The sequence below is a fragment of the Notothenia coriiceps genome, unplaced genomic scaffold, assembly GCF_000735185.1.
Source record: "Notothenia coriiceps isolate Sejong01 unplaced genomic scaffold, NC01 NC01_scaffold00007371, whole genome shotgun sequence".
Lineage (NCBI taxonomy): Eukaryota > Metazoa > Chordata > Actinopteri > Perciformes > Nototheniidae > Notothenia > Notothenia coriiceps.
In genome coordinates, this window is record NW_011340072.1 from 239067 (window position 1) to 255057 (window position 15991).

The 15991-nt window shown below is 39.6% G+C and overlaps 3 protein-coding genes across 3 annotated transcripts; 2 read left to right on the forward strand and 1 right to left on the reverse strand.

Moving 5' to 3' along the window:
• The first annotated feature begins 1206 nt into the window (after window positions 1–1206).
• On the forward strand, window positions 1207–10591 carry unc45a (unc-45 myosin chaperone A). Its single transcript, XM_010769473.1, has 19 exons — window positions 1207–1368; window positions 1505–1700; window positions 3628–3803; window positions 3921–4010; window positions 4110–4277; window positions 4754–4922; window positions 5059–5229; window positions 5425–5596; window positions 6138–6438; window positions 6531–6625; window positions 6716–6857; window positions 7293–7433; window positions 7579–7706; window positions 7785–7851; window positions 7955–8068; window positions 8155–8270; window positions 8880–8997; window positions 9075–9230; window positions 9344–10591. Exons 1-19 carry the CDS (start codon window positions 1345–1347, stop codon window positions 9635–9637), a joined length of 2838 nt encoding a protein of 945 aa, XP_010767775.1. The 5' UTR covers window positions 1207–1344; the 3' UTR covers window positions 9638–10591.
• Window positions 10592–11054: 463 nt separating this feature from the next.
• On the forward strand, window positions 11055–14009 carry LOC104944008 (RCC1 domain-containing protein 1). Its single transcript, XM_010769475.1, has 8 exons — window positions 11055–11349; window positions 11459–11665; window positions 12161–12326; window positions 12415–12536; window positions 12617–12724; window positions 13277–13447; window positions 13540–13569; window positions 13717–14009. Exons 1-8 carry the CDS (start codon window positions 11139–11141, stop codon window positions 13872–13874), a joined length of 1173 nt encoding a protein of 390 aa, XP_010767777.1. The 5' UTR covers window positions 11055–11138; the 3' UTR covers window positions 13875–14009.
• Window positions 13956–15891, reverse strand: LOC104944006 (calcium and integrin-binding protein 1). Its single transcript, XM_010769474.1, has 7 exons — window positions 15703–15891; window positions 15252–15286; window positions 15047–15146; window positions 14736–14889; window positions 14530–14648; window positions 14324–14412; window positions 13956–14231 (listed from the first exon to the last, which is right to left on the reverse strand). The coding sequence occupies exons 1-7, from the start codon at window positions 15751–15753 to the stop codon at window positions 14210–14212; spliced, it is 570 nt and encodes a 189-aa protein (XP_010767776.1). The 5' UTR covers window positions 15754–15891; the 3' UTR covers window positions 13956–14209.
• Between the last annotated feature and the right edge of the window lie 100 nt (window positions 15892–15991).

The window sequence follows — 15991 nt, forward strand, 5'->3', positions numbered from 1 at the left end:
GTCTCCACAGCAACCAAGGAAACACAACAATAGAGCTTGGCTGTCGTGGTAAATGAGAATCCCCTGGTGACTAAAGCAGGAAATACAAATACCAGTACTTTTGTTGAGTCTCCCTTCAGGTCAACACAACAAAAGGCAGGTGCACTTTGGAAAGAAAAATGTCAAATCTTAAAATGCAATGTGAAATATTTGCTCCAAAAACTATTGGTCACCAGGAAATATAAATGCTCCCTCCGATAAAGTACTGAAGTGTACATTTGAAATGTAGGGTCGTTATTTGAGTGTTTTCATTTTGTGCAACCCTATGTGCAATACTTTTGTCAGAGAGTTGATGCTACAAGTTAATTTATTGTATAAGTTGAACATACATTTTGGTCCCTATAGGTTTGTATTCTGTTTCTGGCGGGTAAATGTTTTATTGTGTTGGAGTTGTTTACATTTCAATAACTCTTGAATAGTTAAGTGATTAAATACATAAAGTTTGAAGTTGTAAATGTTGTTAATGAAGAGATTTAAGTACAAGTAGCCTAGTGGTCAACAGTCAAACAAGCCAACGTTTTCCCCCCCCCATCTAAAGCTTTAAAACTTCTCTTAATGACCCATTTGTGCCTGCAACTGAATGATTACATTTCCTTTGTTCTCTTGGCTCACAAAAGCACTACATTAAAAAGGGAGTTTTGCTTATCATACAATATTTAGCCTTTAGACACATGAGAATACACGGATATAGCTTAGAAACTATAAGCATTAGCATAATCAAGCTGTTTGCATGGTAGTGCATTGTTGTAAAAAGAAATGCATTGTAAAAAATTATAATCTGGAAGTCAATCAATACATTGTAGTTAAATAACGTTAATTAAGCGTTTATTTCAACCTTTCAAAGGCAGAAATATTAACAAGTTGTACCCGTATTAATACACATTACATTCCCATAAATATCAGGCATAGCTGAGGTTTAACCATCTCACACTACCATCAGCAATTTTAAAATCTTCCCGCTGAATGCACCAAAAACTTAAATTGCTGTCCCTCTTCTTTTTATAAAAAGCTTTTTTAAACCCCTCTGTGTCTGTGTGGAGTAAGGAAAGCCACAGAATGAAAATGTAACCAAATAAAGCAGAGATGGACACAGACATGCTCTCTGGTTCGTCTTTTCCTTATATGGTAAAGGAGCGTGAGGAGAGGGGCGGGGCTGTCACTGAAACGTCATCAACGTGCTCCGGAAACGTATCAAGATGTAACTTGTTTGACTAAAGTTAGCGTTGTTTGTGACCAAGAAGAGTATTATTAATCTACTTTTTTCATCCCAATAAGTACCTCTATATTGTGTAGTAAGCCCTGAAGATGAGTGGGAGTGAAAAAGAAAAGGTAAGGCAACAGCAGTTAGCTACTTAGCCTTTTTTTTTTTATAGCTTAGCATATTTGATTCAGTTAACATTTACTCAAAGAATTTCATTCATCCAGGGTCATTGTTGCCTACCGTTCTTTCTTTCTTTTTACACAGGAGGACTATGCAGCCCTGAAGGACGAGGGGAACACCCTTTTCAAGGCAGGAGACATGCAGGGCGCTGTCCGCTGTTACACCAAAGCATTAAAGCTTAGTGACAGCAAAGCAGAGAGAGCTGTCCTCCACCGCAACCGCTCTGCCTGCTACCTGAAACAGGAGGAGTACAGCAAGGCAGAGAGTGATGCCTCCAAAGGTGGGATAAATACATTACAGACATGGATATTGTGCATCAAGGACACCATTTAGTTTAAATGTATGGTCACCTAAATACACAATTAAGCCTATTTTGTTGCTCCATAGTTTCTCTTGGAATAAAATCACACTGTACATTTTACATTTATATATTCAGTTTAATATTTAATATTCCATCTGTCACATACTTGTGTATCTATAATACATTGCTTTATATCTTGTTATTGTTTTTTCTACTTCCTTGTTTATTTCTTGTCTTTTAATTTGTATTGTACAATGCCATGTCTTTTTATGCTGCTGCAACACAAAACATTTCCCAAATTGGGATCAATAAAGTACTATCGTATCGTATCGTATCGTATCTTATCTTATCTCATCTTATCTCTTATCTTTTCTTTATTGAAATATATCCATCCAGATGGATTAACTGTGACTTTCTGAGGTTTGGGCTGTAGCTTTCCCCCAAACCAGGATCCTGACTGAAGTACGGCATTTTAGTTGGCTTAAATGGACATAAGATTACATTCAAAATTATCAATAGCTATAACTATTTTCAAATGTCAGACCCTTGTGGAAGTGTTTTACTGAGAAACCCTTTAACTATGCATTCACCCACATACTGTTCTACCTTTTTGATTTGAGAAATCATGTCCAGGTGTTGCAAGTAATATTCAACAACATTATGGCATGTTTGACTTATGATCTGCAGCCATAGTTTGGCTGATTTGATATGCGTTACTTTATTGTTGCACTAACTGTTAGATATATGGATTTATGTATACCACATGTGTCAAACTCAAGGCCCGGGGGCCAAATCAGGCCCTTGGTGAATTTAATTTCGGCCCACAGGATAATTTTTAATTACTATTAGATCTGTCCCGCCGGTATATTGCACGCACACCTTCACTCCACCCTGAGGGTTTCCTCAGCTCAGAGCCTGAGCCCAAACATTGATGAACTTGCACCCAACATGAGATGCCAAGTATCTGGCTTGAACTTGCATCACAGAGCTGCACACTGAGTTTCAATGGATGTTTCCTTCTGCACTTTTTTTCTTGCGACAACAGGGCATGTTTGTTTTTTAGTGCAGAAGGAAACATCCATTGAAACTCAGTGTGCAGCTCTGTGATGCAAGTTCAAGCCAGATANGAATGACGAATAACGTTAGTTCCGCCTATTCCGTCATTCAATAAATCATGTAATAAATCATACATTTTTCATATTTTTCATTTTTTTCACTTTTCATTTTTAGGGGGGCCACAGGGGGGTCAGAGGCCAGTGTTAGGGGCACTGGCCCCCCCTGACCCCCCCCTAGAACCGCCCCTGCATATAGATAACATCTTTCATGTTCAATTGCTGAAATAATAATAAAATAAATGGGCTATTGTGCAGTATATTGATGTCATCACTTATGTACTTTTACTTAAGTACAATTTTGAATGCAGGACTCGCAGATCTGAGTACTGTTTGTACTAGTGATGTTACGTATTGCGCCGAGGCTTCAGAGCGTGTGTCGAGTAATCCCCGAAGCTTTTTGTGAAGCATGAATCGAGGCTTGTATAGTTTTGGGCCAGTGACGTCATCGATGACAAACGAAGCCTCACTGTCNTTTTTTTGAAGCTGTTGTTGGCCTGTGGAAAAATGTAATCATAAGAAATGTCTCCGGAAAAGCTGCAGATAGAGCCATAAGAAATGAATGCAACTTATTATTTAATGTTTAATGTTGTTTTTATAGGCAAACATTTAAGCTTTGTTAGTTCCAGGTTTAATATGTGCAATAAGTTCATTTCAATACGTTTTGCAATAAACATTGAACCAGTCCGGCCCTTGACTAGTACCGATCTTTTTATTTTGGCCCGCTTTGTATTTGAGTTTGACACCCCTGATGTAAACAGTTACACTGAATGTTGGTCTGTCACTCTTTTCAGCGCTCGATACTGACCCAGGTGATGTGAAAGCCAGGTTCAGGAGAGCTCAGGCTTTCCAGAAACTCGTTCGCCTTGATCAAGCGTTTATGGATGCTCAGAGGTGTGCCCAGCTGGAACCCAAAAACAAAGCCTTCCAGGATTTGCTCAGACAGCTAGGAGCACAGATTCAGCAGAAGGTGATGTGGGTTTTTTTTATAAAGCAAAGAGACAGAGATGTTTGTCTTCTGTTGTTAACAGTAACCTGAAGAAACGATGACTTATTACGTTATTCTTTTTTAACCTTTTTTTTGTAGTCGGTGCAACTGAACTCCACAGATGCGCGTGTGCAGCAGATGTTCTCCCTCCTCTTAGATGCATCTGCAAATGACTCAGATCGACAAAAGGTAAGGGAAACTCGTATGGCAGGAAGAAATTGTTCTAAGCTTCTTTTAATAATGCGCTGTTGTGTTTTGATCTGTGTGTGATTCATTATTCAATTTCAGGCTGCTCAGAATCTAGTGGTGTTGTCTCGAGAAGATGCGGGAGCAGAGCAGATCTTCCGGAACGATGGAGTGAAGCTGATCCAGAAACTTCTTCATTCAAATCAGGAGGATGTGGTCCTTTCTGCGCTGAGGACCCTGGTTGGGTTGTGCACAGGGCATCAGTCCAGAGTAAGTTTGACATTCTTATTCTGTTACGCTCTAATTTATACTTTGTTGTAGGGCTGCTCGATTATGGCAAAAATCATAATCTCGATTATTTGGGTCAATAATTGTAATTGCGATTATTAATTGCGATTATTCATTGACTTTGAAAACATCCATTTATTGGAGAATTTTTTTTTGAACAGTATGTTTTGAACAGTTGATTACCCTGAACTTTAAGTATAATTCTACTGAAAAAAAAAAAGTAATAATAAAAAATAATTGTTTTATTTCGATTAAAATACAATTAATTGAGCAGCCCTACTTTGTTCCTTTTTTAATATCCATGCATTTCTGCTTCAACTCTGTACGCTGTAGTGCAGCTGTATCAGCAGGTACTGTTATATCTCAACAGCCTTGTCAGAGACTATAATTACCACGGTTGTAAAGATGGTGAATTGCTTTGCTGCTTTTATCGCTGACATACACTGTATTGTTCCCAGACAATGGCTATAGTGAATGAGTTGGGAATGGAGCAGCTGTGTGGAGTAATGGGATCAGGAGCCTCCACTGTGTCTCTGGCTGCCTGCCACCTGCTGCAGGTGATGTTTGAGTCTCTGACAGTGGTCATGAAAAGAGAGATCCGAGGGAAGGACGAAGCCATACTTGCTGGTTAGTTTGGACTCTGATCATGAGTATATTGGAAGTTGGCCACACTTGAAAGTTCATCAATAAGTTAATCAATAACAGTTTTAGAGCATTCTCTCCTGTGCTTTTAATGATAATTTATTGTGTGATTTTAAAACAGAACCCTCCAAGGAGTTGCGCTCAATGCTACTTCACCTCTTGGAAATGATGCCAGCATCTGATGTGTCGGGGACGGGCAGAGACAGCGCCATCAACCTCATGGTCAAACAAGTTCCTCGGAAGTCCTTGAAAAACCCAGATAACTCCCTCACGTTGTGGGTGATAGACCAGGGTATGAAAACACACCTGCATATAATGTAGAATTCACACATTACTATGCCATGATGTATAGAAAAAGACATAGATCTTCTTCCAAACATACCTACTAACTATGTGGTATATTAAAGACTATTGCAAACCCATTTCAAACATTTTGCCTCTAATGTTTTTGGATCACGATGTTAATTAACTCCTTGTTTTTCCGCAGGACTGAAGAAAATTCTGGCAGTGGCCGGGACCGTCCCTGAGCTCTCAGAAGGACCACCTCTTACAGAAAACTCCCACATGAGCTGCTCTGTCTTGCTAAGCAAACTCTACGATGACCTAAAGAACGACACAGAGAGGGAGAACTTCAACAAGCTATGTGAAGAATATGTGCAGTGAGTTTTCCACCAAAACCGTTACTAATTGCCTCCCTCGACGAGGTATTTTCAGCTAGGTGTATCTGTTTATTCATCTGTCTGTTAGCACTATTGCAGAATAACTACTTGCCCAGTTTTCATTCAACTTAGTGGAAGTGTGTAGCATAGGTTAAGAGGAAGAACCTATTAAATGTTGGGTGCAGCAGATACACAAACTAAGTTTCACTTCTGTTAACGTTGAGAGATGTGTGCTAGATTCATGTGGTGTAGGAATAATGAGTTTATTACTGGGAACAATTCACGCAAAAGCCCTAAAAGTCGGGATGTTGCAAACCAAATCTTTAGTACATATTTTCATGGCTCACCTGAGCAATGAATCAGGCATTGAACACATCTTATTTATAGTGTTCATGCACTTTTTGAGTGCCATTCTGGTTTCCAATGTTTCTGTTACTTGAGCTGCTTCATATTGCTATGACTTAGGAAAATAAAACTTATTACAGACAATAAGCCCAAAAGGGGGATCTTTCACTTTCTAACCAGATGTTTTTCTTGGCAGGCAATATTTTAACCAACCTGGTCTGGACGCTAAGCTGCGAGCCATTCAGGCGGTGTCGGTACTCCTCCAAGGGCCGAGCGAAGTGGGCAACAGAACTCTGGAGATGTCGGGAATGATGGATGCTGTCATCGCTCTGTGTGCCTCCGAAGATGTGACTCACCAGCAGGTCGCAGTGGAGACTGTGATCCATGCTGCAGGCAAAGCCAAGAGAGCCTCCTTCATCACAGCCAACGGGGTGGCACTTCTGAAGGATCTCTACAAGAAGAGCGAGAATGACAGGATACGCGTGAGAGCCCTGGTGGTAAGTGCTTCAACAAAGCAACTGTATTGAACTGTATTGAACATCTCTATATAAAGATGAGTTGACTGTGGTTTGTGATGGTTATTACACAGGGTTTGTGCAAGCTTGGATCAGCTGGAGGGACAGACTTCAGCATGAAGCAGTTTGCAGAGGGATCCACGCTAAGGCTCGCCAAGCAGTGCAGGAAGTATGTTTTTCTGAGTTGAATCTTGAGAAACGTCTGCCTATTCCATGCATACTTTATTTAAGACAATCGTGTTGCTTGAATATTTTCCAGGTGGCTGTGTAATGAGTCTTTGCCCACAACCTCCCGCCGCTGGTCTGTAGAAGGCCTCGCCTACCTCACTTTTGATGCTGATGTGAAGGAGGACTTGGTGGAAGACACAAATGCTCTCCAGGCCATGTTTGAGCTAGCAAAGGTTTGACTGATCATTATAAAAAATAGTTTTTAATTGTAGTTACACATGGACAATACAGGGCAATAGGCAAGGCAAGTTTATTTATATAGCACCTTTCAACACAAGGCAATTCAAAGTGCTTTACAATAATGAAAGACCTTAAGAGCATTAAGAAATAGTGCAGCAGAAACAGATAAAATGGCATTTAAAAACACTCATTTAAAAGCAAAGAGAATAAAACATTAATACTGAATAACAGTTACAGTGCAGTGTGAGATATGAATATATCAATTAAAAGCAGTGGCAAAAAGAAAATGTTAAGTCAGATTACCCTCAGAAGAGGTGGTTTGCATGTTTGTAGTATATAAAACCACCACCTTAAGAATACACACCAACTGTTGTTCACTGTTGACTATGATAGCCTTGAGAACCTTGTTTTTCTTTGTGTTACTGCAGTCTGAGGATAAGACGGTGCTGTTTGCTGTGGGCTCCACATTAGTGAATTGCACCAACAGCTATGAAGTGGAGAAGCCAGACCCTCAGATGGTGGAGCTGGCTAAGTATGCAAAGCAGCACGTGCCCGAGGTGCATCCCAAGGTACTATTTTTCAAATCTACTTTTTTAATGTAGAGCTACATTTTCTTCACACAAACATCAGACATTATAACTTCCATATTGCGTAGAAGCTCTCGGTATTGTTTCAAACTTGAGATTGTTTTACATGAGTCTTTCTCTGTGTTAGGATGCAACTTCCTATGTGGAGAAAAGATTGGGGAAGCTGCTGGAGGCCGGTGTGGTGTCTGCGTTGGTGTGTATGGTCAAAAAAGAGAGTCCTGCCCTCACCGAGGCTTGTAGGGAAGGTATCGCTAGGTAAGAAAATGGCAGTAAGTATTTTTCACTCACTGTTGGCTCTGTAGATTTTCTGATAACACTATTTTGTCATGGCAGGATCTTCTTGGCTTTGGTGGATCGCCAGGAGGACAGAGGCACCGTGGTGGCACAGGGTGGAGGAAAGGTAGAGCACCCTGATAAATATACACTAGTTTAGCCAAAACACTTGTCTGAATACACCTTGCTTTACTGTTTATGGTTAATTTATGTTTGATTGTCCTTCATAGGCTCTGATCCCACTGGCATCTGACAACACAGATTTAGGTAAAATCAAAGCAGCCCAAGCGCTGGCAAAAATAACCATCACATCTAACCCAGAGATTGCCTTCCCAGGAGAAAGGGTGAGAATCTCATGCTGTAAAAATAATTTTCAGTTAAAACATTAAGAACTTTTCCTTCTTAATCCTGTGTCATTTTCTCTTCCCAGATCAATGAGATGGTGCGCCCCCTTGTCAGTCTTCTGACTATTGAATGCACCCTGCTGCAGAACTTTGAGGCACTCATGGCTCTCACCAACCTGGCTGGCATCAACGAAAGACTCAGGTTGGCCACTAGGGGGAGTAGACTGTCAAATAATATATCACATAAGAGCTTTCAAATAATCAGACGGTGTAGTTGGAGTTTAGAAAATCTTCTTTCCTCAAACAAAGGAACATTATGTCGTACCTGTTGTTACAGATAAATACAAGATTTGTTATGGTTACACATGCAGGATCCTAGTTTTTTCATACCCCAAAGTAAAAATAAACGTGTAAATAGCCATACCAGAGCTGTTTTTAGGACTTAAAGGTAAAAGTAAAATTGCAAGTTTCAAAGTTAAATTGCATTTGAAGATGCAGTATCTCAAGTCTCTGAATGCTGACCTTATCTGTGTTGATAGTCTGACAGTGTTTAAAACGTTTTTTAATTGTAAGGAACTAAGGCCAAATATTTAGTGTACAGAGAGAGAGAGACAGAGCTATTTAGAAGCTATAACTGCCTGGTGGTCTCTTTATTGTTTTTGGCATTTATCAGGTCACGCTAAAAAAAATAAGATTTGAATAAGATCTGACATCCTTTCTATATATATATATATATGAATATCTTGTATTTAAACATAGCTTTTCTGTGTCATTATTTGGACTATCAGATTGTTATTTTGTTATTTCACAGACAAAAGATCATAAAGGAGAAGGCAGTCGCAAAAATTGAAGGCTACATGTTTGAGGAGCACGACCTGGTCCGAGCTGCTGCCACAGAGTGCATGTGTAATCTGGTTTTAAGCACAGAGGTAAGACGCATAATCATATGTGATTGTGTGTCACAACTAATGTTGAAAAGTAGAAGTAAGATTGGGTTTTTCTTCAGGTTCAGAAGCTGTATTTAGCCACAGGGAACGATCGCCTGAAGCTGCTGGTGCTCTACAGCGGGGAGGATGATGAGAGGCTGCGAAAAGCTGCTGCAGGAACTCTGGCCATGCTGACCTCAGAGCAGCCTGAGCTCTGCGCCCGCATCCCTGGAACAGTAAGCACGCAAAGGCAGCAGCTCACTGTCCATGAGCTCAGCACTGTGGCACACCGCAATGATGCATTATTCAGCTTTAGCTCACATTTCTTCCTGTTTTCCTCTCTTCCTAGACGACACACTGGCTAGAGATTTTACAGTCACTATTGCTCTGTGAAATATCCGACCTGCGGCACCGTGGAGTGGTCATAGTTCAGAACATCATGCAAGCGGACAAGAGTCTGGCTGAGACCATCATGGAGAGTGAAGCTCTGGAGATTCTCTCTGTCCTGGCGAAAGGAGGAGAGGGCACATCGAAACCCGTTTCTAAGGCAGCTCAGAACTGTTTGGACATCGCCGTGGAGTACAGCATCATCATGTCCAGGGAAGGCAGGGAAAAGGAAAAGGAAAAGGGAACTGAACCATGAGAGCTCAGCTGCAGTATGTGGATGTGCCACCAGGCAATGTTGAAATGCTGTGAGAATTATGTGGAACCAGCAAAGTCATTTCACTTATGCAGGAAACTTTTGGTCTGGGTGGGTACAATCCGGAAATTCTCATGTGTCTTAACTTAACACTGTCCCTAGCAATACAAAGATGAAGAAAGATAGTTGGTAAGGAAAGCAAGTAGATGCAAACAGAAGTGTTGTACTCTTTCACATTGTATTGTTGTCTTAATTATACTGAATGTTCTTGGACCACCACCAAAAGTGTAGGTTGGACCAAGTATGCTCTATACAATCTTTACTAAAGATTGCTATTCCTTGATATTTCCAAATGTTTTCATTTCGATATTATGATTCCCAAAAAAACATTATCTTTATCATTTTGTGCACTTTTATATTTAGTGTGAATTAAGTTTCAGCAGCTTTCAGCATTCCCTCACATTTTCTGAAGGAAATGCATTGATTTTATAATATTTTAACCTAAACACACTAAAAGTTAAACATTTCCTTCACAAATGTGCATTTTGTTTTGATTTATGTTATTGTGTATTATTATCCACACCACATTCCTAGTGCTTTAATTGTATGGTTTGTTTTCTAGTAATGACTGAACACAAAAAATAAAACCTGTATGTGAACTCTCTTGTCATGTCTACTTCAACAATGGTTGCTGCTTATTATTATCAAGTAGTTTTGCACCAGGTTTACTCGTAGACCAATTCATTTTCTGTACATGAAAGTTTTTGGAAACACTTGACACATTGCCTTTAATGACACACCAATGTGTGTTATTATATTGTTTTTGCTATGATGTGAAATTGATGTTTCTTAATTGGAGCATTTCAGTTCCTCAGACTTATTTGGGATGTTTGTCCTCACTGTTCGTATTTCCAGAAAATATATAAACAGATGCAACCAAAGAATGGGCAATGCTAACGAATGTTAAATAGGCTACATTATAATTGTGTTGCATGGTAAAGTAATAACATCTTTATAAAAGTTATGTCCCAATCTCAACAAATGAAGCTATGTTTGGATTGATTCAGTGATGAGCCCTCGTCTAAATGCTAAATGTTCAAAAAAACAGAATCATATATGTTTGTAGATATATAGTCAGATGACGAACTCAGTACCACAGTCTCCATCTCAAGGCCTAGTTTCTTAAAACATTGATGTACTTTAGCTGGATGCATCATCAATGACGTTTTATTATCTTATCAGTGTTGTGAAATAGATTATATTAGAAAACTATGTTGAAAGAATTGTGAATTGTTTTGTTGCTGGATCATTTTAACCATGGTTGTCTACCTATACTTTATAATATTCTCAAAAGTGTTATTAACAGACATGTTGACGGGTGCTGCGTGAATGCTTGTGCGCATGCGCAGTATACCCGGAGCTACATGCACCTACTAGGTTTAAACTTTGCAGAAAACTGCGTCGCACGTCTTTCCGCAGCGTAAACAGAAGTTACCCGTTTCAAATGCGGTGGTTCGGTTTTGGCTTCAACGCATTTGGCCAGATATATGGACAAGATAAATTATTGGAGGGAGAATGTTTTGAGAATGAACAGGAAGTCAAAGTCAGTAGTCCAACAGAGCTTACTGCTCAGGAGGACAGAAGTGACTGCAGACTGAAGACGGATTGTCAAATCAGAGCAAGCTGGAGTCGAAGAGCATCTTTGTATTTGAATGGTAAGTCAACAACAAAAAAACCTCTTTTTTGACACTCGAAGTGCGTCAATGATATTAATATCTCTCTTTATTGAAATACTAATTATCCACTTTGCTCCCTGTTTGCTAGGTGACAGCTGTGTGTGCCTATCAGGTTTCATCTCCAATGAGTCCTGTGGTAATCCTGTAAAAGAGAGCCGAGGCTGTAAAGATGCCATCATCAGTGAATCATACCTGACCCTCGCTTTTTCAGACAGACTTGAGTCCTGGGATCTGCAAAAGAAAGAGACGTCTCCATCATGGAGCATGGAAATAAAAACAGACCCAGAGATCTCTGGTAATCTTCTACAAGTATGATATGTGTTAGAAAAATATCAGTTTCAATATCAGGATACATGTATTATTATCCCTGCAAGAATGGAAGTAATCATTCATGCATATACGTACAACTAGTTCCCCGAACAGTGTCCTTCACATGCTACAAGAGAGGGTGTTACACGTGTCACAAGATGCAGGAATACCGGTTCAAATCAGTATGTTTTGTTTAGATTAGCTAAGGAAGACCCACGTCAGAAATGATCATGCTTGTCATATGTCTATCTCCATAGAGGCTGAATCCTCATATTAAGCGTTGTCACATAGCTATCATATGCCTAAAAGTAAAACAGTGTGTCCTGACACTCTTCTAGGTGATCATACATCCTGTCATGTACACAGCTACAGTTGGGCCTTTGTTATCATGTGCTACTCTAATATTGGACATGGAGTACATTCAGTATTTTCCCAACAACATGTTAATTGGCTAAATGGATATCTGTATGCTGCTTTCTAGGAACCCCTCTAAATCTTCCATTGGTTCCTGGGGGATACATAGCCACCAAAACGCCCTTCTACCGCTCCTTATCCCCACACCTGAGAGCCAAGAGTCTGGCCCTGAGCTCGGAGCATGCCATCCTCCTCAGTGCCTCTGGAACTGTGTACACCTGGGGACTTGGCAGGTAGACCTAATGCTTAAACACCTGTCTTTAGTGGGAATCAGAGCAATATTATGCACTCATGCATATCTTGATCTTTTGTGTAATTCAGCCATGGTCAACTGGGGCATGGAGTCCTGACCCCTGAAGAGGAGCCCAGGGCAGTGGAGGCCCTCTGGGGGTTGCCCATGAGCTGTGTAGCCACAGGAGGCTGGCACTCAGTCTGTATTAGTGGTGAGTGTTAAACAAAACGTTGCCAGTGAAAATTCTACAAATCGAGGTGGAAAAGGAAGTTAAATGACATTGTTCTTCAGATGGGGGAGACCTTTATGTGTGGGGCTGGAATGAAAGTGGACAACTTGGACTTCCATCACAAGGTCTGAGGAAGGCAACGCAGCAGGAAAGTAGTCAACAACAAGAAGGTAAGAGACTTTTCACCTCAAAACTCGATCAAACTAGTATTTATTTTTACCGAAAGTGCTTTCCATCAACCCAAATACTATTATGTGCTGAAAATCACTCAACCCAATATGACATTTCTCTCAACTGTAACGTTTTTCGTGTGGTATGTATGATAGCTACAATTCTCCACACTTGAATAAGCATTTTCGCAGCATTTATAGAAGATGCTCGCCAAAAGATTTACTCTGAACAACAGGGGGAAATGTTCACTGTTAGGTCTGTGGATTCACTGCCATTATCTCTTTTCAAATGTAATTTGGGCACCATAAGCTAAATGCAATCAAGCTGAATCGTACTGTGCTACAGTAAAAAACTCATAACGCACATTTTCAAACTATTTAAATATATTGATAGTACTTGAAGTATGGGAAATTCTTTCATTATCTATGTTTATAATTGAACCATCCCCTAAACTGTAATGCAGTCTCACCAGGCACGCTGCTTTTAGTCACCACTCAAAGTTGTAACTTAGAAGAAAATAGCATTACTGCAACATTTACTGTGCTGAACAGAATCACCATGCAGAGATGCCAGCACGTCTACTGCTGAAGAGCCACAAGAGGGAGAGACACATGAAGAGGTATTCATATCAATCCAGGCTTTCCCGGCTTTGCTGGATATCACTCCATTATGTGAAGTCAGCACAGTCAGCTGTGGCTGCCGACACACAGCTGCAGTAACAAGTAAGAAAACACTTACAACACTTGGCAATGGTTGTATAATGATGCTTTTCATTGGCAGATCAGTCACTGTCATATTTATGTTCTAATTCCAGCCACAGGTGACCTCTACACTTGGGGCTGGGGTAAGTTTGAATTTAGAGCTAGCTGACACCTAAACAGATTTTGTTTTATCTTTAGCATGCTCCCTGTACAAATGTAATTCAGCATTATGCTTTAAGCACAACTTAAGCTAATACACTTACTCTGTCTATCCCTCTATTACCATTTAGGTGACTATGGCCAACTAGGACACCAGACTTTGATCAGTTCAGATGAGCCTCAGCGTGTGGAGTTGTTTAAGGAGCAGCAGATGCGTGTGGTTGACGTAGTGTGCGGTGCGTGGAATACCTTTGCTTCTGTCGTCAAGGAGGAAGTAGCTGGCCCTTAAAGTAATATGGAATTCCCTTGATAAATGTGGACATTGGACTTTGGACAACATACCAGGAAGCTTTTCTTATAACAACAAATACAAGAGTTTGAATGAAATGTATTTTGTATAATATAAAACAAACATTGTGAATAAGGTCTTCTTGAAAATGTTTTTTATTTTCTTTATAGAAATAAAAAAATCACAGGTTTTTATATTTTTACAAATTATCCATAAAATAGTTACGGCAATAAAATCCAGTATAATTTAAGGCAAATATCTAAAAGTGTTCTAATTGTAAATGAAACACCATATGAGAGTTAAAGGGTGATCCATTGCCACAGCCCATGAGGTCTTCACAGCACAATCTTGAAAGAACTGTGGAGAAATATAACAGAAGCAGTTAATTATGAACAACATTGCTTTTAGTAAACTATATATCTATCTATCATCATTTGATTTTTAGTCACCTGACAAAATCTGGAGATCTTGAAATGACATGCTGAAACTCTGAGAGATTCACAGTCCCATCCTTGTCAATATCTGACTCTTCCAGAATCTGTAAAAGAAACCAAGGGAACAACTGTTACTCTGACAGGTCGGTGTACAGAGCTGTTTGAACTATGTACAGTGCCTTTCTACATATTTGAAAAGGAAGAAGCCCCAGTGAACTCACATTGTTGATGAGCTGTCTCATTTCTTCAGGAGTAAGCCTTGTGTCGTCAGTCTCACCGGTGAGGCAGTTTACCAACTTCTCCAGATCGCCACAATCAAGAGTTCCATCATCGTCAAAGTCTAAAAAATACAAATATGCTTGTTACACAGATTTATGAATTACACGTTTAATTAGTAACAAGCTCATATTTGCATCCACTTATTTACCAAATATACGGAATGCATAGTGGGATTTGATTTCCAGAGTAGCAGAGTCACTGAAGGCACTTAGGAGATCCAGGAAGTCCTCAAATGTGAGGCCTCCATCTTTGTATTCAGATGTTGAGAATACATTGCAGATTCTTTTCCTGAAAGGGTTGGACTGTAAGAAGGACAAGTACAAGGCTCAGTACAGTTTATCATTACTTCTACAAGAACACACAAAGCGCAAGACACTCCTAGTCATGTTATGTATATGACCACTAAGCAGTCAACATAACACCATATTTCTCCTGTTTTACTTTCCAATAGCTTTTCACCTTGAGCTCTGGCAGAGTGAGAATCCTCTCCATTTGTACTCTGGTATTTGGAAGGTCCTTTTCATCTTTAGTGAGCAGTTCAGTGAATCTCTTGTGAGCACTAAACAAATGAATAAAAAAAGACATACGCATGGATCACAACAAACATTGATTCCTGTGCTTTATAAAAACAACATATTTATTATGTGGCATGCAGCTCACTTACAGAAGAATTTCCTGTTTTGTCAAGAAAGTCAGCTCCTAAAAGTACAAATGAGTAGGCCTATTATTAAAATGAAAAGTCACAGAATACATAAAGCAATACTTTAAAAAAAAAACATGGATTCATTTTAAAGTCTGACTTTTCTATAATAGGTACATGACATCCATGGTCTGAGTTGTTATATTGGCAACAATAATAGCGATATAAGCGTGATGAATAGTGGTATTTCAATAAAGCTACCACTAGCGTTATGGTAGTTTAACTAACTTTACGTTATAGACAGCAAGATAATCATACTTTACGTTTGATACAAATGCTGTAACAGTTTTAAGTTGCCTTTAAACGTTAGGCTATAATAACTTCTATGTTACGATATCCTCGTTTATAAAATACAACTTTTCAACTTTAGCCACTCGGTTAACAATGTCGATATAATATGTACTTCGGCACTTACTTGATATTCTGAGAGCATATCCTTCCCAAGTTGACTTGCAGTAGTTCCCATTTCGGATCATTCAGGTCGCAAATGTACTTTTTGTTGTTGTGAAGAGTTACGCAACGAACAACAAGTTACTCTTTACATCGCCGACTTCCGGGTATCTAAGTAGAGCGTCCCCTTTCCTGTATTTGGCTACGTAACGGTTTCCATAGTGACGTACATGCAAACAGCTTCCTTTATCTATCAGGATAAATGGCGAGGGCTGGTGACTTGTGGGTCTTACCTATGAAGTTATTTAAAAAAA

Bases quoted from the DNA above. Each gene is read 5' to 3' on its own strand.
- LOC104944008 (XM_010769475.1), top strand. From the start codon at position 11,139: ATGCGGTGGTTCGGTTTTGGCTTCAACGCATTTGGCCAGATATATGGA. The intron at 11,666-12,160 runs GTAATCTTCTAC...GCTGCTTTCTAG, and splicing joins AACAGACCCAGAGATCTCTG to GAACCCCTCTAAATCTTCCA. The intron at 12,537-12,616 runs GTGAGTGTTAAA...ATTGTTCTTCAG, and splicing joins GCACTCAGTCTGTATTAGTG to ATGGGGGAGACCTTTATGTG.
- LOC104944006 (XM_010769474.1), bottom strand. From the start codon at position 15,753: ATGGGAACTACTGCAAGTCAACTTGGGAAGGATATGCTCTCAGAATAT. The intron at 15,287-15,702 runs GTAAGTGCCGAA...TTGTACTTTTAG, and splicing joins ATATGCTCTCAGAATATCAA to GAGCTGACTTTCTTGACAAA. The intron at 14,649-14,735 runs GTAAATAAGTGG...TGTATTTTTTAG, and splicing joins CTATGCATTCCGTATATTTG to ACTTTGACGATGATGGAACT.
- unc45a (XM_010769473.1), top strand. From the start codon at position 1,345: ATGAGTGGGAGTGAAAAAGAAAAG. The intron at 3,804-3,920 runs GTGATGTGGGTT...TTTTTTTTGTAG, and splicing joins GAGCACAGATTCAGCAGAAG to TCGGTGCAACTGAACTCCAC. The intron at 5,230-5,424 runs GTATGAAAACAC...GTTTTTCCGCAG, and splicing joins GTTGTGGGTGATAGACCAGG to GACTGAAGAAAATTCTGGCA.